This window comes from Lonchura striata, chromosome 3 (genome assembly GCF_050655825.1).
Source record: "Lonchura striata isolate lonStrDom1 chromosome 3, ASM5065582v1, whole genome shotgun sequence".
Taxonomy (NCBI): Eukaryota; Metazoa; Chordata; class Aves; order Passeriformes; family Estrildidae; genus Lonchura; species Lonchura striata.
In genome coordinates this window covers 69,133,051-69,156,112 of record NC_140705.1, presented here as the reverse complement: position 1 = coordinate 69,156,112, position 23,062 = coordinate 69,133,051, and the positions used below count along the sequence as shown (strand labels likewise).

General features: G+C 44.9%; 1 protein-coding gene across 5 annotated transcripts in view; it reads right to left on the bottom strand.

The window, feature by feature from the left end:
• Positions 1-23,062, bottom strand: part of TOMM20 (translocase of outer mitochondrial membrane 20) — a 174,461-nt gene that overhangs the window by 137,547 nt on the left and 13,852 nt on the right. For 3 of the 5 annotated variants that reach the window (XR_014954295.1, XR_014954293.1, XR_014954294.1), the window contains exon 5: positions 22,899-23,062. Coding sequence is in view for 1 of the 5 variants with exons in the window: in XM_085576783.1 (XP_085432909.1) it covers positions 22,988-23,062 (75 nt within the window). In the remaining 4 variants the exon portion in view is untranslated. The other 2 variants (XR_014954292.1, XM_085576783.1) reach the window with 2 other exon arrangements.

The following is a 23,062-nucleotide window of genomic DNA, read 5'->3' as shown; positions in this document are numbered from 1 at the left end:
CAAGATCTAACCACTGGGCTTGAGGATGTACCACAGAATTTTACTTCAAAAAACCCAAGGGAAAGACTTCAAATATATATATATATTCAGGTCACTAAATAAATAAATAAATGAACCTGATGCATGAAAATAAATACTATTTTTCTTTATATTTACTGCTGCTTTCATTCATTTACTGCTGCATGGAATATATTCAATGGCTTATTGTCATCCTGAAATAATAGGTATGCATTAATATCTATTGCAAAACTATCTCTTCATTTTTGTAGGCTTTGTTGACAGAGGAGAGGAAGCACACAGGCCCTCCCAGGCAAGCTCTTATTCACAGGTACAAACCTCTTTTTCAGTGATGAATGAATCCTTTCAGCAATGCTAATATCAGCATTTGTACAAGGTGGCCAATGTAAACAGTAACTGCTGGTTCATTATTCTTTTTGTATCCTTTGCCAATTTACAAATCTTCAGAGTAAGTGTTGAAACAGCCACTGTTTTTTGCTGGAAAAGAGCAAAAATGCATTTAGTAACCAAAATCTACTGATGGGAATAGATGACATAACCTCAAGGAAGGGCTTTCCTGTGAACCCCAGCAGTGTAAGAGAGAAGGAGAGAGAGTAAGATGGGGATTTTGATACTTGGATCATATCTCACTGCTTGCATCCCCCAGGAAATTTAGTACTACTTCTGAAAGCAGCAGCCAAAAATATGCTTTGATGTATCTTTCATCTAAAGCTATCTGTATTGATAAACTATGCTTGTGCAGATGAAGCACTGAATCAGATAGGGCTTTGTTCCCACTTCTATCACAAGTTCTTGGCATGTCCTTGGAAAAGCAATGAGAGTTTGTGTGTCTGACCCCAGCCTCTCCCAACCAAGCAGAGGAAAGACCATTTTCCAACACGGCAGCATGGAAAAAAGGTCTGTGCATCATGAAATGGACAGGTCCCACTACACTGAGTCCTCCTGAAAGAAGAGAAAACAAATTGACACTGGTCAGATTCAGGCTGCTCTAAAATTAGTAATATATTTCATCAGGAAACAAATTCTTCAAGTCAGAAATTATCAGTAACTGTTTTTTCTTCTGGGATTATTGCTCACCCAGATGAGCCAAATAAAGGACCATTTCAAAGGTTGTGATTAATTTCAGTGCAAAGACACTGGCTTTGCTTTGATTGCAGGGGAATGTGACTTAAATTAGGCCAGCTGACTTTGTCCTGAGGAGGACTACAGTTTCACACACAATCTGTACTATAGCCCAACTGTGGATGGTGACCTCTCTGGCCAAAGCCACAGGACATTCAACTCTGCCTTAGGACATTTGCCCTGATAAAGAGAAAATAGACTGAATGGAAATGGAGTTGTCAAAAACTGTTGAGGGCAGCTATAGATTTCAGAAAAACGCATTTCCTCAGATCACAGGGGATGACCATTGCTCCTACTTGCACTCTGCTCCCCCAAGTAGCTGAGCACTGCTGGATCAAGCTGGGGAGACAGGGATAGAGGAGCAAGAAGCAATCTTTTTTGGTAAGGGAACATGTGTAGTAAATAACAGCTGCAAAGGCTCCCTCATGTATTGAAGTCATTATGATTCAGTGTTTTCCTTCCCAAAATCAGGCTTTAATGGGAAGCAAGTTTCAACCTTTCTAAAGGAGTACTCTACAATAAGCTTGTTAAGCTTGGAAAGTACTTTGGGAGCCCCTGGGATGAAAGGCGCTCTAGGAATGAAAGCTGATATTTACGATTATTGCTTGAAAGGAACAGAGAGGAACAGTAATGTAAAATATGAATGGCTGCTGGTGCTAAAAAACATATAATTGACTTGGTGCCAAAGAAGATAGTCCTCGCTCTCAAACCTGGATGACAAGGATTTAAGAGATGCAAAAAGTGGAAGAAACTTCTGCAAATAACAGCAAAAGCCAACCTGATTGCAGGGCAAATAGGTGTCTTGTGGGCTTTTCTTTTCTTCCTCCTAAATTGCAGGCCATAGGATCTGATCTCTCTCATCCCAGCCCTGCCAGCCAAAACAGATGCTTGTTAACCACAGCAAGTACTGCTGGTTTGTACTCAATAGAGGAACCTACAGATCCCTTTGGACATCAGAGGAGAAAAATATCCTTGGTAAGTGATCATATGTTACGGAATGGCCTAAGTAGATTCATATTTTATCTCACTCAAAGGACTAAGAGCAGAAGCACTTCAGGGTAATGCAAATTAAACTCTATTTTAGAAAGCTATAAGAGAAGCAAATCAGACTATCAGGCTCTGCTCCTGCAAATACCTACCTGCATACTTTCAGCGTGTAAAATGCCTGCTATTGATTTTACACTGAGCATCTGGCCCCCTAATGTGGCACTCCACAGCTTCTAGAGAAGATGTTTCTCTATCCAGACCTGCTATTGAGACATCTTTATGTTGGTCTTCCGCTCTTCCACTTCTCCCTGAGAAGAGCTAAAAGAAAATCTTTTGAGAGAAAGAATTATGAATCTTGGCTTCTTCAAAAGCAAGCTTGAAAGCAACTCTAGTGCATAAAAAATTTTCCCTACAAAAACCCACAGGATCTCAGGAAGTGATTTTTTTTTAATATAGCAGAGAATAACACAGCATGTGCACAGACTGAATGCTAATATCATACACATTTAAATTAGATATACGGGTATTATTTTTTTAATGAGCTATTGCAATGATTTAACAAAAAAAGGCTGTGCACTCCAATTCAGAGGCTCCAAATGAAGAGAGGACATACCTTTCACGGCCTGCATCAAACAGATATGGGTTAGTGGGCTAGAAGAACTGGAGTGGCTCTAGGGACAAGGATTTTGCTAATGAACACCCCACCCAGGTTAGCAGCCCTCTGTGTCTCTCAGCCTTGCAGCCTCTCTGCAGGCCAGTCTCCCACATTTCAAGTGTGGCTGTGCCCCACATCAGCCAGGAGAGCAGTATGATTGGGCTCTCTGGGTCACTGAAGGCCAACCAGAGCCCTGGCCTCACCTCAGACTCTGGAGAAGCACCATTTCATTGAATGGACACTGACAGGGCTGCTTGGCACTGCAGCTGCAGCACTGGCACACTGTAAGGGGAAGAAGGTCCCCTGGAAGCTTGTGCTGCTGGGGCTGGGGTGTGGAGTGTGCTCCTGCAAGGTCCTTTCCATCAGCCCTGCTTCCTCTTCCTGGCACAGTCTAATGCTGATGGATGTGTATTGGAAATAACAGAAAGTCCTTGGCCTTTTTCCCCCCCCTTTATTTCTTTTTTCCTTCCCTTTAGCTATTTAGGCCAACTCTGGCTAATCACGCTCTCTAACTTATACTCAGTCACTGCCATGGCAACCATTTCAACATGCAGTTCATAGACTGCCTCTGAAACACACACACCTTGATGCTTCAGGAGAGGCATTAGGAGAGAACTATCATCTGCAACACTGACACATTTTTCTACAGTATTACCTCTGGCAGCATGAATCTCTTCTTTTTGCTCTGAATAGCTCATCACTTGTTCTGTCCCCTTTTCCTCCCACCAAAATAGGTTCTTTAAAAACTGACACAGATTTATGGAGATGAAAAAGAAATGGTGTAGGAAGAGAAATGCATTTGGAAATTCCACTCTCTGGCATCTGAATTCACTCTTGTAAGAATCCTGAAAGCCTGTCCTGTTACTGCTTCACAGGAAATCCTGAGACCTGGTTATAACATGGTGCTAATAATGCTAAGGTTGTGGGTTCAATCCTCTATATGGGCCATTCACTTTGGAGTTAACTCAATGATTCCTGTGGGTCCCTTCCAACTCAGAAATTCTGTTTTGTTCTGTTGAGCCTCAGTGAATAAGGAGAAAGCTTTGGAGGCTTGCTTTCTGGTTTTCTCAGATCCCAGGAGAGAGGCAGCAGTTCAGGAATAGGGTAGGTGCTTCTCCTTTCTCCTTTGCAAAATGGCTGCTCTTCAGAAATGCAGCTGCCCCACAATGTGCAAAACCAGGTCTGCCTTTGTCCAAGTATAGAGAGCAAGATTTGAACAGCAGTGAAAAAATATCTACCTGGAACATGTAGGTGCATTTTTCCAACAGCCACCTCTGAGGATCTTGCTCAAGGTCTGCTGTAATTAGGTTTGCTTTTGTCTAGTCATGATGCCTGGCACCCAGGCAGCAGTGAGGTGCTGCACAGTTGTCTGCCATGCTGCCTACAAAAGGACCATTTATTCTGCTCACACTTAAGACAGTCTGCTCCCAGACAGTCAGAGGGGAGGCTCTGACTGCCAGCACTATGGTATAAAAAAAAAATTCCTTTTTAGTTTCTTTATGTAATTATAGCTGCTGTGTGGAAGAACCTGATTCCATGTCTTGAATGTTTTATGTATTTATGTGTGTAGGTTTCTAATGTGTATGTATCATATGTAGTGTCATGTTGATCTTTATCGGGTGTAATTACACTATCCATTCCTTTCTTCCCATCTTCTGTGTTTTTATAATTGTCAGCTGGCCACTAGCCACAAACAAGGCCTGTCCCCACCACTACCACCTACTTGGCATCAATAAGAAAAATGTTTCTGCTGCCGACCAAGGGAGAAGAGAAATTCAGATGCACCCACGAGCAAACAAATATTGGCACACCTAAAGTAACCTGTGTGGAACATTTGATTTCAGTTTAAATTATTTCAGTTTAAACTCAGCCCCCCTAGCCATAGCAGAGCACCCTCAAACACAGTTATTCAAACCAAAATGTTTCCCAGCAACAAAATCTCAGAGACAAGAGGCAGGAGTCCCTAAGGCAGGCAGATATATCTCAGCCAGCAGGTAAATAATATACAGAAGTCATCTTTGCTCTGTAATTTTAAACAGGCACATGCAGACATGCACACTGTTTTATAAGAACTGCATATGTACTTTCCAGCAAGCATCATATATGCAAACTGTCTTCCACTGAAATCAAGACTCTGAGAGTGCTGAAGTCAGGAAATGTTGTGTGTTCAGAAAGAAACATCATGTACAGTCTATCAAATCTCTAGGACTCCTTGACTATGTATAGCATGCTTGGGGGGGACCCAAATCCTCAGCTGTCCTTTCTAATCTGCAACCTAAAGTCAAGACAAAAGCTGGCAGGAGGAGAATATAGGACACAGCTGACTGCTTTTAGGCCAGATATTTTAATGCAAATGCATTTCTGTAACTGTATAATAGTCATGGACAAAATTACAATACATCTGTGAATGGGGAATACCATCTTCATCGCATGCCTACCACACACCCAACTCTACAGTGAATCAAATTTCTATAAACCATTGTCATGAATTTAGACTTTCACCACACCTCCCTTTGCCAATGTATCGTGTTCTGTCCCCTTTCCCAATGTATCCAAATGTGTCGGTCTCCCTCGGTCTGTAGGTAAGGATGTACTCTTACCCCCATGTGAGAGGGGGCATGAAGTGACAAAGGGTAGAAATTAAGCTGGAAGTTTTTCCTCCTTATGTCATGCATTAGGTAACTTGCCTGACACCAGCCAGGCTGGCAGCATCTAGAGCAGAAAATTAAGCCAGTGTATCGGGGCACGAGTAGGGGAGCTCAACCGTCCCCTCCAAGCTCTTGGTGTGGTCCGGGGTACAGTTTTGGCCCAGGCCAAACAGTGCTCTACCAAACTGTTCCCAAGCATAGTTCAGGAGTTAGCATGGCCCAGGACTGTTCCCAACAAGTAGTCTGTATATGACCAGTTGGTTTTGGAGGGCAAGAGGGTTTAAACATCTATCACACCAGGGCCAGACAGTGTTACCCAGCCACAAAGCAAAACACAGCTGCTGCCTGGTTTATTAGCACAGTCATGGCCCATGCCATGCAAGCCTGTGCCTCAGGCACTTGCCAGAGACAGTGTCCCTGCCTTTGCTGATCAGGACACACCTCTGAGACAACTGTGCTGGTCCTCTCCCCCACTTTTTTCCAGTACAGTGTCATACTAACTTAGGCTACAGCTGCTTTAAACCATCACATCTGACACTGAAGAGGCTGAGCAGAGAAGAGTTGATGCAGCCAGTGCCATGTCCCAGCTGGGAGCTGAGCCAATCCCCAGGAACATCTCACCCTGCTACATTCCACCTTACCAAATCCCACCAGGTGAGCACCTGGGCATACCTGACTTGTAGTCAGGGGCAAAGATGATGCCACGGTTGCCTGTTTCTCCACTGGAAGGGCTTAATTTTGACTTCACACCACAGGCAAGCAGAAAAGGTGCTTCACTGGCTGCCATCATAATGGCAGCAGCAGCAACCCAACCCCTGGCATGTGGCTTCTGTAAGGCCCTCCTGCCCCAGCCCCAGCCCCAGCCTGATGTGTTTCCCCTCACTGCTCCAACCAAGGACAAACTTGGACTTGACAAAGGGGGTGCTGGAGACAGCCAAGGACTTTAATTGCCCAAACAGGCAGTGCATGAACATGGACTGGGCTCAAAACAGGCCTAAGCATTTGCTACAGACATACTCTCAGCAAGTCTGGCACAAGCATGAAATGAAGCTGGATGTCCTAAGGCCACCAGTCCTCCCTTCCTTAGTATTGTATTCCTGGAAATATAAACCAAACCTTGCAGGGGCAGAAGAGCAGCAGCAGTCAACGATTCTGTTTTCATTTGATAAAAATGAAAAGACGAGGGTGCCTGCATAGCTGGTCTCCTGCATTTTCCATCAGAGAAAAATGACCTCTTGGGAGGTTGCATTAGCAAGCACCTCTCATTCTTCCACCCTTGCCTGGGTGCCACAACATCTCTTCACAGAAATGAGCTGAGGAAAGCTGACAGTTTACAGTCAGTGCAGAAACCTGAACTGTGTGCTCTCATCTCCTTTGGAATCCAGCGTTAGGCACTGTCTTGCTTTCCAAAGAGATGTGAAAGAGATTAGGAAGAAAGATGATTTTTATATTTTCTTAAGAAACATTCAGGTCTTGTGTTCCAAGGGAGGGCGCTGGCATAGGACAGAGATCAGGACTGCCCTAATTTGTATGTTCCCAAGCAGGCCAGGAGCGATTGCAGAGAAAAGCAAACATTGCAAAAACCTTTTGCAATGCAAAACTCTACAAACAATTGCAAATTGTTCAAGTTAAAGCAGAGAAATTGCTTGAATGGATTTTGAACCCTTTTCCTTCTTCCTAATAATGAGTGTTTTCTTTTATGTAAGCATGATCCTGGAATGAGAAGTCTCATAGTTTGGGGATATGTTCACACTGGGAACGTTCACGTGACCTTTCAGATCACATTCCTCCTATTTATAAGAGTATTAGTCATCCACTTAGAGAGCAGAACTAATACCATGTTTGTTAAATGACTAAATGCATGCTATGAATAACCAGCGGAGGGTACTTAAAACCACAGTTACATCCAAGAGCACACAGAGAAGCCCTGGCCAGCTAACACTTAGATGGGACACAAATAATACTATTGCATGTAAAATACATTTGAAAAACAACTTGAAGACAGTTCATTCACAGGAAGGAAGGACTAAATTAATCACATAGATTCTTTTCCAGAGAGAGTTCACCTAGTTATTTAGACATATAGGAGAGCTGGCAAGAATGCATGACAGCTGAAGACTAAAATTTGACAGAAGTCCAGGCAGAACTAACTGTAAGACTAAGAGGGTGGATCACAAATCTGCTGGACCTTGGCCTTTACACTACAGAGAAAACGTCAGGGTTGCTGCACTGTTTGCAACTGTGTCACTGGCAAAACACGAGATTTAGGAGCTCTGAGTAATGCCTAATATGTTGCTTAACTTAGCTTCAGGGAAAGCACAATACAAACCATTCACATTATTAGCCCCAACACGTTTGTGACTCTCAGCCAACATGAGTAAACTTTCTGTGCCTAAGATCTTACCAGTGGCCAGCAAACTGTCACAAGCAGAGTCAGTTCCTGGGTCAGGAAAAAATGGTGCTTCCCAGGCTCTGCGGACTTCCCTGCTGTGCATGCAGTAATATCAGCACTTTTGGAAGCATTTAGCAGAACGAGATAGACATAGTCAGTACACTCAGACCATTTTCGTAAAACCATATGAGTGCATGCATCTGTCAGGAGAGGATCTGGAGGAGAGGAGAGGAAGAGTGAAAGACAAAAAGGTGGGTGGACCAGGAAGAAGAGAAGTATAGACAGCAGACTATGTGCCCCTCTATAAAAGAAACACAGAAGCAGTCTGGGCTGTGTGAGGTGCACATTTCTGACAGGGAAAATGGAAATGGGAACAGCTCTGAAAAGAATTTACGAGAGTTTTGAATAATGATGTGCAAATTACGGGCTGGAATGCAGAGTATTAAAGGGCTTTGAGTTCCCACCTGCCTCTCAGTTTAGTGTTAAAGTCCAGTGTTGTGTTTTCACATTGCAGAGGCTGGTGTTGGGGGACACTGGGATGCCTGGCTGCACAACACTTTGGCCAAACCTTCTAAAGGTGAGGTTGGACATTACTGACAGGAAGTGCCCAGCTGTAGTCACCTGGCACATCAGGGAGCTGCCCCTGCCAGCACACCTTCCCACTGCCAGCCTGCCCAGAGGGAGAGCAGCGCCACACCGCAGGCAGCTGCTGAAAGGTTCAGTGAGAAGGTGGCAGCTAAAGGTGCAAACATCACTTCCTCATTGCAGCCTCTATGAATGGCCCTGCCTGTGCAACACAGAGGATGTTTTGAATGGCAGAGCACAGGCAGTGAATCATCATATAATCACTGCTGGTGTGTCCCAGCCTCAGTGTATCATCAAGCCTTCCTTTGGGTCAAGTAACCATCTGGGTCTGACTCACCGCCACCGCACAGGTTTCTCCTGGCGCAGGCTGGCGTGGTCAGTGAACAGAGCTAATTGAATGTGCTCTCACTGTTTCACCCACGGCCCGGGAGGGCTGGCTAGGCTGGGTGCAGCTTTCCGTGCAGACCCTGGTAGCACAGAGAGTTCCCACAGATCACGTAGTCTGTAGGGCACAAAAGTCAGGTAGCTAATTGTTAACCATGTTTGTTATCACCGTTTCCTTAAAATCTCCTCATGGGTCAAAGGGTTAGCACTTTCACGGGCTAGAGCTATGTCAATAGCAAGACAAGTCCTTCAAAATACAGAATAATTGAAGCTGACAGGAACCTCTGGAGGTCATCTGGTCTGACATCCCTACAAAGCCAGGCTTGAACACCTGAACACCCCTCTCCTAGTCCTCAGAGTCTGAGCTGCCAACATAGAGGAAGGAGAAATCCCATACACGCCAAGGAGCACTTGTGCTGCTGAAGACCCACCCAGATCACAGAGCTAAGAAATAAAAATGATGGGAAAATCCAGTAACATCAGGTAGTAGCAAAGGGGTCACTGGAAAGACAGAGTAAACTGAGGGAAAGACCAGCAAAACTAGTATAAAAAAAGTATAGGAGAGAGAGAAGGCATGTTTGCTTCCTTTGCTGACAAGATGGAGGCAAGAGGAGTGGTGTGGAGACATTGATCCTTTCTCTCAGTTTGCTGCACATGGAAAGAAGCCACCTTCTGACACTATGAAGACAAAGTGCAGAAGTCAAGGCTGCTGCAGCTGGAAGAGGGAGCAGAGTCCTGGCTCCACCCTGCCTGCAAAGTTCTTCTTTGCAGGTGGAGGGAAGGGGCAATCCTCATTCCTCTCTAGGCCAGATGGGAGCAGGGTTCACCAGGTCTCACCTCCACCCTGTCACTAATATCAAATAATAATAGTATTTAGCACTTCCATAATTACCTTTGCATTCTGATATCACAGACACAGCTGAATTGGAAGTCATTAAGATCATTATAATGAGCTTCAGTGAATCCTTTCAGTCAGAGGCATTATTTATCCAGCCCTCATTTTCGTGGTTACATCTGAATAAGCACTCTGCATTGAGGTGAGGTTTGCCGATGAGACACTTTGGCTTAAAGGCAGTCTCCTATTTGCAAAGGTAGAATAAGTGACATTATGCATCATGTTTCACCAGACTTCAAAATGCCAAGGAAGGTAAGTCACGTTACAGATTACACCAATTCCAGCTTGTAAGAGCTGCAAAACCCTTCCCATGGACTGGCACATGGGGAAGGTCTGCCATGACTCCCAGTTATGGAAGCTGCTGTTCTGGAGGCCTTCAATGGTCAATACAAGCAGCCACTACAACCTCTCACTGCAGGTGCCAATTCAGCAAGAATTGTTACTAAAGCAGAGAAGGCAGAAGGCCAGAAGCTCTGGGAGCACCTTGCACTGGGAACAGGAGCACCGTGCTGACCTAGTGAAGGGCTGGGCTCCTGGCCAGAGCTCAGGCAGGCGGGCACGTGGACATATGGCTGTTGCTTGACTGAGCATTGTTGGGGACTGTGAGCAGAACTGAGTCTAGAGCCATCTGCAGAACAGAGATCTGCTGGTCCTGGGTCTACTTACAGCTTCTCTGAAGATTTCTTCCTTTGCCCTTTCACTAAGAAAGAATTAAGTGCCCCTTTAATTGTGGTTACTTCAGTTCCCTATTCATAAATGCAAATAAAGGCACTTATTCCTCCCTTTTTTGTTCGCCCTTTTGTGTTTGAGCTGTGAATCCCTTGGGAATCCACAGCCCAAATATCAAGGCCTTCTAGGCATACCTGTCTTATTAACAACAAAAGTAATGTGCTGCTTTTCTAACTGAAGTAGGAGGAAATATAGGCACACAGAACAAACTCTTGCAATGCTATTTCTTATGTTAAAAAAAACCCAAACAAACAAAAAGGCAATAGAGTCTATACTTTGACCAAGAGCAAAGGTAAAATCACAGCAGCTGACTCAGTGTAACAGAAAGAACTTAATAGAGTTGGCAATGTTTCAACCTGCCTTGGGAACATGAACATGGGAATGTGTTAAGAGTAGCATAACATAACCAGAACGCTGTCTGAATGAAAGAAAAGAGTTAGTGTTGGGCAAAAGTATTATTTTCAGAAGCAAGAAAGTCATGCCAGCAAAGTGTGAGCACAAACTTGTGTTTATTTCTTGGTGTTCACTTACTGTCAACATTACAAATAAACCCAATCAAGGCAGAGAATCTAAGCCTGCACTACTGGCCCCAAATACAGCTGAAACACTCTCCTGAAGTGTTTGTGACCTAACCATTCAATCCATCCTCCAGAAGCAGGTTAAAACAGAAGACTTGGGCAAGAACCAAACAAGCTTCAGTGCAGCTTAGAAATACAGTTAAGACACAAAGCTGTTTCTCTACTTCAAGACAAACTGGCTGTTACAAAAAATATTGAAGAGCAATGACACTTTGTGAGCTCTGGCTGTATCTGCAGTGGAAAGGAGTTTCCCATGCCATTTCCTTAATTAGCACAAATATGCTGACAACCTTCTCTATGCTGAAATCAAGCCATAGGTCACTAAAAAGTTGATCTATCTATGCATCCAAATTCACCACATGCTGAGCCAACATGTTCCAAAGCCATAATCAGTACCCAGATTATAGCATGGCTTTGTCATGCATCCAGCTGCTGAAACAAACTTGGATGTCCCAATATGAAACCTATTTGTCCTGCAGTCAGCAAATAAGAAAAGTGCCAATATATACATTCAATGTTTTGCAAGTGCTAGGATTGTGTGCTGGCATTTATTGGATCATTTTGACCATTATATGAATTTATAAATATGACCAGTTGAATTATAGAAATAACATGATCTGAAGATCAGATTCTAAGCTTGCTTAAACTGAAATAAACAGGGAATAACTCATTCAGCATCCAGTAATTTACTCTGGTTTCATCACATGGAGAGATCAAGGCCACAGTTATTTCTTTACACAGCTTGATCTGAGCTTTAGTCCTTGTCAACAGCACGTGCTATAGTACAATCATGCAGCAGTAGAACATAAAAGACAGCATGCCAATCCAGTAAACAGTGTAGTACCAGCCCTAGGGAAAAGTTTAGCAACTTTATGATAGGTATGGTTTAAGTGTGTGAATCTGAGCCTTGTTCCTCAGACAGTTTTTGCCTTGTTGGTAAGGCAGCTGGCAGAACAAACCCCAAACACAATTTATGCCTGGCCAGGTCCTGGCCAGCTCACAGCTAATTCTGAATGAAAGCTGTGGTGTCTAAGCTGCTTCCTCCTGGCCAAGCAGCCCATTTTCCATGACCGGTTCAGTAAGGTTGCTGCCTGCTGTGCAGATAGGACACTGCAGCCTGCCAGTGTGACTATCTGACCCCTTCTCCCACATTTCAGTTGTCCCTAAAGTAGTGCATCCCACAGTATGCTGCACCAGGGGCTGCTGCTCTCAGAAGGCTTCTTCCAGGAATCCATCTCTGTCGTTACTGGTCTATGGTGTCACTGCCCACATTTTCCCAGAATCACTTGGCATCAATGTGCCTGGACAGCATGGCAGGTAGCCCTGCCAGCATAGCTGCCTGGAAAATCTACCCTGTGGATGTAAACTGAGCATCTCACTGGTTACCCGCTATAACTCTTTTAGCTGGATACAAGGTCACAGTTATGAGTAACAAGAATGTCTCTTTGATGACATTGACATAAATTACTTGCACTTTCTTGCCAAATAAAAAAAATTAAAAAAAAAGAGAACACCAGAAAGTGATGCCCCATGAAGAACAAATTAGATTCCATTTTGTGTTCCTTCACCTGTAGAGACAGGTTTGAATGTCAGTGAATTCTGAACCTGGGACTGTCACCCAGCCCAAAATTAATGAAACCAGGGTGATGGCTAAGTCTAACTTTCCTCTTGAGTTGTTTTCTTTCCTGAATTTTATTTTGCTATATTTTTTATTCATTTCAGTAATTGTCCTTCAGTATCACAGAGCATGTTTAAGACACAAATGCACTGTCATTTGCCACAACAAATTTTCCTTAGGTAATAAAAGCACATTCTTCAAATTTACCATGACTCAATGGGACTCCTCCAGAGTGGAGGGCCAGAGGGAAAACTATGCCAAGGGCCAGACCTGGGAGGTTGCAAGCACTCACAGCTGGCCTTGGCTTCCATTTGAGGCACGTACAGCTGAACCCTTGTAGGGGCAGCTGGACACTTCAGCAGTTACATGGGGAAAGGAGACAGATATCCCTGTCTGCTTGCAGAAGGACAAGAAACTGACAGGAAGCAAAAGTGCTTCCTACTGCTCACACTGCACCCTGAACCTTTGTTGCTGTTAAACAGCCTTAGTCTCCCAGGGAGAAGGGGAGGGATGAATTGAAAGTAAGTCTGACCTTCCTGGAAGAATGGACTTACTGATGCTGTGCTGGACTGAAATATGAAACGACTGAAACTCTGGGCCTAGAGAGTGGGAATTACCAAACCAAGCCTAGCACGACTCAATAAAGCAAACCAAGTCTCACACAGAAGCTTCCTCTTCCTAACCCCATTCCTTCTCTCTCAAAGATATTCTGCACATTTTAACCACATGGCAGCAGTGATCTAGATGCCAAGAAAGCTGACAATGTCTGGCTGTGCGTCAGGACAAGCCAGAGGGACATAAATCAGGCAAGGTGCAGGTAGTCAGCTCACTCATAAATGCTTCCCCAGGGATCTCCATTGTGCTCAAGCAGTGGCAAAAACCTCATCCACACAAAGATTGACACATCTTTGCCTCCCGCTGACCTTGATATAAAAATTCATATTTAGAGAACAGAACCCCATGATTCTGGCCTCATTTACCTCCTTGGGAAGACCCCATCTTTGCACAGGTGTTCCCAAGACCAAACCTGTCTCACTCAGCCGTCTCTGAGAACCACTAATATCAAGGTCTTTCTTCTAGGCCTTTCTTCACCAATATCTAGGTCTTTTTTTTTTCTTTTTTTTTTTTTTATAAGGAACAAAAAAAAAAAAAAGCTTGACATGGCTGAAAAGCTACTTTTAATCTCCCCCAGTTACCACTGAAGACATAGATTAAGGTGCTCACAAACAGCAGGAGGGCAGCTTGGAGCCTGCAGATCCTTCACTGAATACATGAGCAAGCACCACACAAACTTTCCTTGCAGTCCTACAGCTGCTGGTCCCTGACCAGGAGGTATCACCAACAAGGCAAGTTCCACAGTAATCTTTCTCTGGAGAGCTTCTGCTGCACTGCCATAGCTGAGCTGCTGGTTTAGAATGTCAAAGTCCTCCCTGCTGGACATGAGAGCACCATTAGCAGCATACACTTAATTTGAGCTGGCACTGGTGTCTTCCCATTTTCTAGCTTTTGCCACGACAGCTTAAAAGTTTGGGTCTATGCCTTGTTTACAAACTCGGCTCAGAACAAAAAACCCAGGTTTTAGTTTGCTAACCAAAGGTTAACAGGACTGACCCTAGCCATTAGCTGATCATGGGACTTACTGAAGAATTAGGAAGTGCTAAACCAGAAAATGCCCAATATCGATGGCCTAAGAGGAGTCTTGCCCCATTTCTCACTTCATAGACAGAACTGTGCCAAATTAACATACCACAGCACAATAAAAAGAAGAAATTATCTCTATCCCAGACATTGTAAAATACTGCACTGAGTTACAAGCTGGAGCAAGGATGTGGTGCAGAAGTCCCAGACAGCCTTGGAGGCAGGATTACTCATGTATCACAAAACTCAGATGAAGTTGTGCTACTTACATTGCTATACGGCAAGGAGGACTGAGAGACAGACTTTAGCATTTCCAAGAGACTTGTTTTAGCAACTGAGGACATATGGGGACAGGATTCACCAAACTTCCCTTGGCTCAAGAATACAAAATCCTATTTCCCCATATACCATTAGTTTGCTAGACACCTAATCAAGTGCTGTTTTAAAGCCTAGGCTTTCAATTATTCCTGGCTAATTCGTTGTATTGGCCTCTGCCCCACCACAGGGGCAAAGACCCTTGCTTTGAGAAACCATTTTCCCTCAAAGTTGTCTGAGGGCTCTGCCCTTCCCCCAGAGGTCAGGTGTGTCTACAAACAGCATCTTGAATTGATGAGATCGCAAAGAAATAAGTAGATTACACAGGTGGAATTTGGTAGAGATAACAGAAGTAAACCCCAGTTTGCTATTTGAGGAGTTTCTCTACACAGTTTCATTGTGCCTACTAGCCTACAGGTGTCCTACAAGCTGAGGATGCTTCAGCTGACTCTTTCCCACCACCCTCGCCTGTTTCTAAAAGCATCTCTCCTTTTGATTACATGGCAGCAGGTACTCGCTTACACACACCGCAGTGTTACAAGTGACTGTGCTGAACACGTGCTGCACTGGTGAGCTCTGCAACATTATGTGTTGCAGGGCCACCACCCCTCCCACACTGTCTCATTTTTCTCAGTGTAACCCCAGGTTTGGCCCTACTCAATCCCTGGCCACTTTTCAGAGGGAAGCTTGCTCTTCCTCTCCTCCACCCCTCTGAGCTCAGCAATCAGGAATACAGAGGAAAACTTCTGCTCATTTGTGCTTGGGATGAGCAAACAACCAGCCCACACTCTGTCCAGCAGTGTGAATGCCAGGTTATGTGAGGACATGCCAGCAGAGCCCACATACCACTGCTGGGCTATGAGCACTTCAGATATGACTCTGCTCAGGAGACTGAAATATAAACAGCAATTTCTGGGAGGAGTGGCTCCATACAAATACTCCCCCATCTTAGTCACAGGCTGAAATAAATAAATAAATAATCAAAGCCATATAATCTCCCAGTTGGTGTGCTCACAGTCATGTGACTAGTGCCAGCCCTCACCCCAAGGTGAAACATGGATCCAAAGACAGTCCCGGCTTTGCAGTGTTCCAATGGCACAAACAGGACAGGCTGCAGCCCCTAACTGGGAAGGCACAGACTTCACCCACCTGGCAGACAGCAGAGCCCAGCTGTATGCCACCTGCTCCCACCATCATGCTTACATAAGGGAAATACTGAGGGGGACAGGACACATTTAACCCAGAAATCCCCACGTGACCAAGTGGATCCGAAGCAAATCCTTCCCACCCAAAACCACATCTGGGAAGCAAAACAAACAAGGGCCACTGCACAGCAGACACCTGAAGAGGCTGGGGAACAGGCCTAAGGAAGTAGTTTCCTCTTTCCCTGTGCTTTGGTGAATGGGAATAGCTATGCAGGGAGCCAAGAGGGCACAGTGGGGCAGCATCAGTCTAGACTTGCTCTACTTCTTGTCCTCCTTCCTGCAGCATCTGCTGCTGGCCCCTGTCAGAGGCAGGATAAAGAGCTAAGCAGACCTCGCATCCGGCACAGCACAGCCATTTGTACTCCCCTGCCTTGTGAGTCTGGCCAAAGCTCCTGTGTGTGCATGAAAGATGATCCCAGCATTAAATATATTCCTCCTCTTTGTCCAAACTAGAAATGGTTCCTGAGCCTACAACATCACCAGGCTATGTCAAAACATCTAAGTGTAATCAGGAATGCTGGAGGTCCAAGCATGGGTAAGCAACGATGAGACTATATTTTAACAGGAACTATCCCAATGGGCTCTGAAAGCTACCTGAAGTGTATCTGCATGTTGCTAATTATGTTTACTGGTGGTGGTTGGCATTTTTTTTCAAGCTGAAGATGAGTCAGAAAAAGAAAAAAAGTCCTTTATTGTTGTGGTAGCAGAAGGATGTCTCCTGAGGGTGTATGTAATGCACTACTGTCACGGCATGACAATGGAAAAACTGACTGCTGAGCCAACCAAACCCCCATAAATACCTAATGATATCTCTCTTGGCCCAGATTTTCTACAAGTCTGTGCCTGAACTGCATACAAAATGACAATCGATATGAATGGATCTCTTTTCTCAACAGAGCCAGAATTTAAGAGCCCAGCTGAGCATTATATTCCAGTTCATACAAAGACATCCTTTTAAAGGTCTGTCACAATAACTTAAAGGTGGTGATCCAGCAAAAAAAAACAACTGCTAGGCCTCTCCTCATGATTGCCCCCATGCTCCAGCCATGAGCACAAAGAACAACTGGCCTCAGCAAACAGAAAATGTTATTAATTACAACACGGTGACACAAACAATGAGTGCCTAGGTGTGTTATTGGCTCTGCATTCATGTGGGAAAAGAACAACATTTTCTTCCTTTTCTCCTTCTTCTCCTTCTCCTGGCTTGAGTAGCCCTGCCACCTCGTGTACTCAGGGGGGAGGCAGCCGTGCCAAGCACCTGGCCCGGTTACAGGTATGTGCACAGAACAGGGAGCCCGTTGTGAGAAAACCCGGCCTTAGCAAATTTCTCTGGCCATCGTCCAGCCCCTGCACATTGGGCAAGAGACTCTCCCTGGCCGCGGTTACATCAGTCACCGCCACCTCCCTCAGCGCCATGGCACGGGAAGCGGCTGCCAGGGGAGGGGGCGGCAGCGAGAGCGAGAGAGAGGCAGTCACTGTTTTTTGAAACAGGCTGTCCAAAAAACATTACAACACCCTTGCCGGTTTCCAGTGGGTTTGCTCAGTTCCTCCCTTCCCGTGAAGACCACACAGGCTTCGCGAGGGCGTTCCGCCCTGCCGCAGAAAGGCGGTCTCTGGGGCCCTCCGCGCCGGCAGCCGCTGCAGCGCCGTGATTCCCCGGCCTCCTCCAGAAGCTCTCCAGCTTCCATCGAGGGCCACAACCAAACTCAAAAGCTGATGTTTAAGCGGGAAAACAGGAGTCTTTCTCCTTTTTCCCTTTCCTTTCTTTCCTTTCCTTTCCTTTCCTTTCCTTTCCTTTCCTTTCCTTTCCTTTCCTTTCCTTTCCTTTCCTTTCCTTTCCTTTCCTTTCCTTTCCTTTCCTTTCCTTTCCTTTCCTTTCCTTTCCTTTCCTTTCCTTTCCTTTCCTTTCCTTTCCTTTCCTTTCCTTTCCTTTCCTTTCCTTTCCTTTCCTTTCCTTTCCTTTCCTTTCCTTTCCTTTCCTTCTTTCCCGGAGGGAGATTTTTCATGCTGCTCCGCCCGCAGCGGAGGGGGGAGGCAGGGCTGGAACTCTGAGCATTTGAAGCCCCTCGCAGCTCCACTCGCTCCTCTCCCCTGCCTCTCTCTCCTCTGCCTCGCCAGTCCCTCGCATCCTGCCGGACATGCCCGCTCTGGGCACAGAGGCTGCCCAAGGCACCCTCGGGATACCAGGGCTCCCTGTGCTCCCAAGCCGGCAGCCGGGCGCAGGGGTCCAGGCTGGGACTGCCAGCACAGGCGGGCTGGAGCGCCACTGCCGGCACGGCCATCAGCCAGATCCCACTCTTGGCTACTGCCAAGGGTAATTTTAGAATGATCCTCCCAGCAGTGACTGGGAATCTAGTCTTTGCTAGAGCTCAGAGCATACCCTGGATAAGGGATGGCACTTCAGTCATCTGGGTCGTGGTGTAAGCAAAATAACCCTATAAAATAGAGTAAAACTGGCAAACAAAAATATTGCTCCTGGCATGAACGTACTTCCATATTGACTCAACACTTAAAAAGGCAGTGAATGAGAATGAGGATGTCCTTTCTTCAAAACCTCCAGCAAATTCACTTTCACTTTTGGCAACCTGCTGTTTTCTCACCCCTCAGCTCCTTCACCCTGACCGCAGCAGCACCTTCCTCCACCGCCAAACCTTCTGTGCTGCCTCCCCTTGCTGTCTCCTCTGCTCAGCCTCTTGCCTGAAGTCCTCCTAGAGAAGGAGCTGAAATTTTTGCCTGACCGCCCTGGCAAAAGCAGGGAGATATTGCTGAAGTCCACTGGGAAGCCAACACCCATGCGGGCAGCACAGCTGAGCTCCGGGCTGTGAACCTGCCCCTCAGCCCTGCCTCTCCTGGGACAGGAGCCCGCGTGGGTTTGTGAGCTGGCCAGATCGGGGTAGCTTTTCTCCAGTCAGAGGCTCTGGAAGGATTATTTGGCTGCAGCATATCATATGACTTTGTTCTTAGAGTTACATTTTAACTGAGAAAGTTTAACAAGTATGACTTATGGGCTTCTAAAATTGGCAGCAGAAAAATGAGCTGAGGAAGTCATGGAAAAAAACCACAAGCTAGGCCATTCCATGTTATGCACAATTTCTGGGCTCTTTTTCCAATCTTCTGGTTTTTTTGGATGGTGGAAAATATTTTCCAGCTATACAGGCCTGGCTTCACTGAGTATGTATTTATGCCAAGTTTATAAAAAGCAGCTGCAGACATGGTTGAATGAAAGGATTACACTGCTGTCTGTCTTCCAGAAGGTGCTTCAGTTCACACCCTGTCCCATAGAGCAAGGCTTGCTTCTCAGAGCTCCATGAATTTATGTAAGGAAGGACAAAATTGAACCACACAATACAGCTAATGTGCATGCCAGTGGGCACACACGTGTGTACAGACAGCTCTCTGTATAGCTACTAGCAGTTTCCTAAAAACGCTGGCTTTTAGCACTTCAAATTTACCATCACTCCTCCAACCTCTCTCCACCCTACAGCTTGGTCCATCTTCCATGAATACAAAAATGGGGAGAGGGCTTTCAGGGTTGAAATCCCAGTCTCAGTGTATTTCTGCTCCCTTCTTCATGCATACCTGCTCTCCAGCTGCTCCCACTGAAATTCAGGCTTCACCAACCTCACGCATTTTCAGGCTGCCAGGCTTTAAGGCTAGGAGGGATCGCTGTAAGCGTGAAGCTTGATCCCCTCTGCAGCACACAACACTGAATTTCAATCAGGAAACCAAGCAGCAGAGGCATAACCTTAATTTTCAGCTATGCCTTGTCACAGTCTTGGCCTGATACACTAGTCACAAGAGGAGAGTCACAAATAATTCTTCACTCTCCAAAACAGAATAGCTGCAGGGGGTGGGGGGAGGATACAAACTGAAAGCAAATGTATATAAAAAGGTAAGGTAGGTGGTAAGCTGCAGATCATGTGTTACAGATCTGTATCCTGCTGTTTTTTCAGTTGAGTATGTTAGAATAACAGTACTGAGAACGACAGTGTTACATCAGGAATACCGGTCAAGACAATATTTCCTGGCAATTGTTTGAGAAATGCTTTTCTCACAGCTAATTTCTCCCAAGAGGCTGTGTTTTCTCTGTTTTTAGAAGGAGAGTGATTAAGAAAGAAGGTTTTTAAACCTCTGCACCCTGCTGTGGGACAAAGAACTGTGGGGGAAAGAAAGGAAAAAAGAAAAGAAAAAGGCACAACAGCTGTAATGTTCTATGAAATGATTTTGTTCTGTTCTCTTGCCGAGGTGGTGGGTGCAATCATCAGTTTGGCAGAGATAAATACAGGAAAAGCGAGCCGTTTTTCAGGAGCCGCAGCTGCAGGAGTGCCACATTGCCATCTAGCGACACGGGCTCTGGAAGCCAAAGCAGCGGGGCTCTGCCGGCTCCCCAAACCTCCTGCACCGGTGCCCACCGCTGGCCAGCACACCTGGACATGGGATCCCCTTTCCTTCTCGTGATTTATAGCCAAGCTTGAAAACTGCAAAAATGCTTGGTCTATAAAAGACAGGTGTAGGAAGGCGAGGGAAAAAGGGGAAAAATTCCACCATAAAGAAGTTTAAGATGAACTTGGCTTTGCTAGGAAAAGCTGTTTTTTACACTGAGGCCCAAACAGATTCTCATCTTCCATTGCTGTTGCTACTGCTGCTGCACACAAAGCTACCACAGCTTCATCATCTTGTGCAGTTATCATATGAATGTCTGTGGCAAAATGATGGGCTGGCAGGAACAGTGAGCACTACCTTGTCCCATGGAGACAGGTCATGTTCCCAGTCATGTTGGACCAAACACCTGTGTTCCCTGATACTATCTGCAGTGACAACCCTGAAAATTTGACTCCATTATGTATATCTGCAATGCACCTCTACATCTGTATTCTGAAAAAATAAATGTAACCTTTCAACACTTTAAAAAAGAAAAGCCCAACCCCTTTATACAGCAAAAGGCAGGCATTCAGTCTTCAGAAGATGCCCAGCAAAGGGCAGCTTACAAATTCTTTTGTACGATCTTCACAGCAAGTTAAAAAGTAAAAAGAACTTTGGTGTATGATAATTCTGACATTCACTGAAAACTGTTACATTGAAAGATCCTGGTTACAGCAGAACTACATTTATCCAGAAAGCAAAAACACTCCCAGTGCCTAAACTCTGCCAGGAGACACCATCATTTTGGGAAGCAATGAAAGAAGCCTTGCATCAGACATCCAAGACTGCCTGCAAAGTTCTGCTTCATGGCACATGCCCTTCCCACTAAAATAAATGAGCAGTCTCACACCTTATAGGCATTGAAAGGTGATTAGCAGCAGACTGTATTGGCTCTGGGGGAAAGGATGATGTGTCTAGCTAATCATTAATTCTGTGTCTTTGGTCCCTGATTCCAGTGAAGCTTCACAAGAGCACAGCTATATTGCATCTGCAGGAATGTCACAAAGTGTGGTATTATTTGATATTGGCAAAAAATAATGTGGTAATCCAGAAAAAAAGGAAAATGGAGTTAAGTTCCCCTAAATGAAGATAACCAATGGTGCTCCAGAAGACTACTCTTTCAGCAATATGTCTTCAAAAACCCAGTGATAGTCTCTACAAATTCTTTGGTGACTACATATACTATGAATTTACAAAATTTGAATTTACAAAACTACTCCTGCATCAATTAATAACAAAGTTTGTGGTGTCACCCCCTGAGACCCAAATCACCGGCAACATTACCGGGAGCTGGGCAGGCAGAATTTGAATACTCAAGATTTTAAAAAAGGAAAGACCATGAAGATTCCTGACTGAGCCATTGCTAGTCCTGTCAGACTGCAATCTGTTTCTCTTTTTCTTTAAAATCAGGGTGAGATCACTGTTTTTCTTGAAAATGTGCTGCCCAAGGTAGGAGATAGCTATCTTTGAAATGATCTAGAGTCTAATGACAAATATTGTCAGGCCTGCTGAAGATCTTCAAGGGCAATGCAGCAGAGAAAACACTGCTCCCAGCTGACAAGGTCCTATCACCATTCTGGAAAAAGCCAAAATAAGAGAGGGATTTCTACTCTGGAGTCAATTTTTTTCTTTGCTTCACATTCTATGACCAAAAACATGGGGAGAGCACTGCCCCCGTATCAATACATTCCATCCCAGGGGATATGTTCCCTTTAGAAAATCAACATAACTTATGAGCATTTACTTCCATAGTTGCCCAGAAAAGCCAAGGTGCTTAAGTGGTGCTCAAGCTTAGTGCTCAGGCTCCCACTAAGAACCAGGCAGTCCAGGCTCTTGAGAGTGGCAGGGTACACCAGTCTCATCATCTGACTTCCTGAACATGGTTACCACACAACCTGCCAGGCATGTCCTCCTCTGCTCTCTGGAAACTAGTTCCAAATTAGAAAAAGGATAGAGCCAACAGATCTGCTCTAACCACCAAGACTTGGAGGGTCAAAAGCATGCTTTAGAAGGCTGCAGTGTTTTTAAGAATGGGCAGCTAAAAACTGTCCAAAACTGGGCTACAACTTTTTCTCTGTAAAGTACCTCTCCAATTTGCAACTGTTTTATCAGGTTGTCAAGCATTCAGTTTGCAATCCAACATCTAAGATGGACACTGACTCACTGGATTGCCTTCTAGGCTTTTTCCCTTAATACTGCTTTAATACCTATGACCCAGCTTTCCTATTTGCATCATGGTATCACTGAATTTCAGGCACTACAGTTTGGGCTGATTACAAAGTTTTCACAGAACAGTGTTCCTTTTAAAGTTGCCATCCAACAGCAAGCTAGACTTCTGAAAGTTCTCTTCTTACATTTTCAATGCAGAAGGTATTTACAAACTGCAGGACTGCCAGCAGAGCAATTAAACCTTTGCTTGACAGCTCATGTTACTACTTTCAGTTGTGGGGGGAAGTTGTGCCTCAAATTTATTCAGTTACAGAGCCTTTAATACTTATTTCTTTTGGTAGGTTTTATTATTTATAAGCCGATCTATAGTTGGTTGAAGTCTGATTTTTCCTGATTATACTAGTAACTAGCACTGATTAGCCAACTAGTCTAAAATTAATGTGATGTAGAAAAGAAGCAAGCTTCAGAGCTTCAAACAAAATTCAGATAAAACACCTGACAGTTACTACCAAAACAACCATACTATCCTAAACCTTACCTCTCCCTTCCTGCGTCACTGTCTCAATGTCCTGCTCTTGACTGCTTAGGTTTCCATGAGGAAAGGACCATGCAGAGTAAATTATGGGATCAGGACCACGGGCTGTGAGTTTGCAGAAGCAGAGACTTCATCTTGACAGATTCTTCAGAGTGCCACACACATCT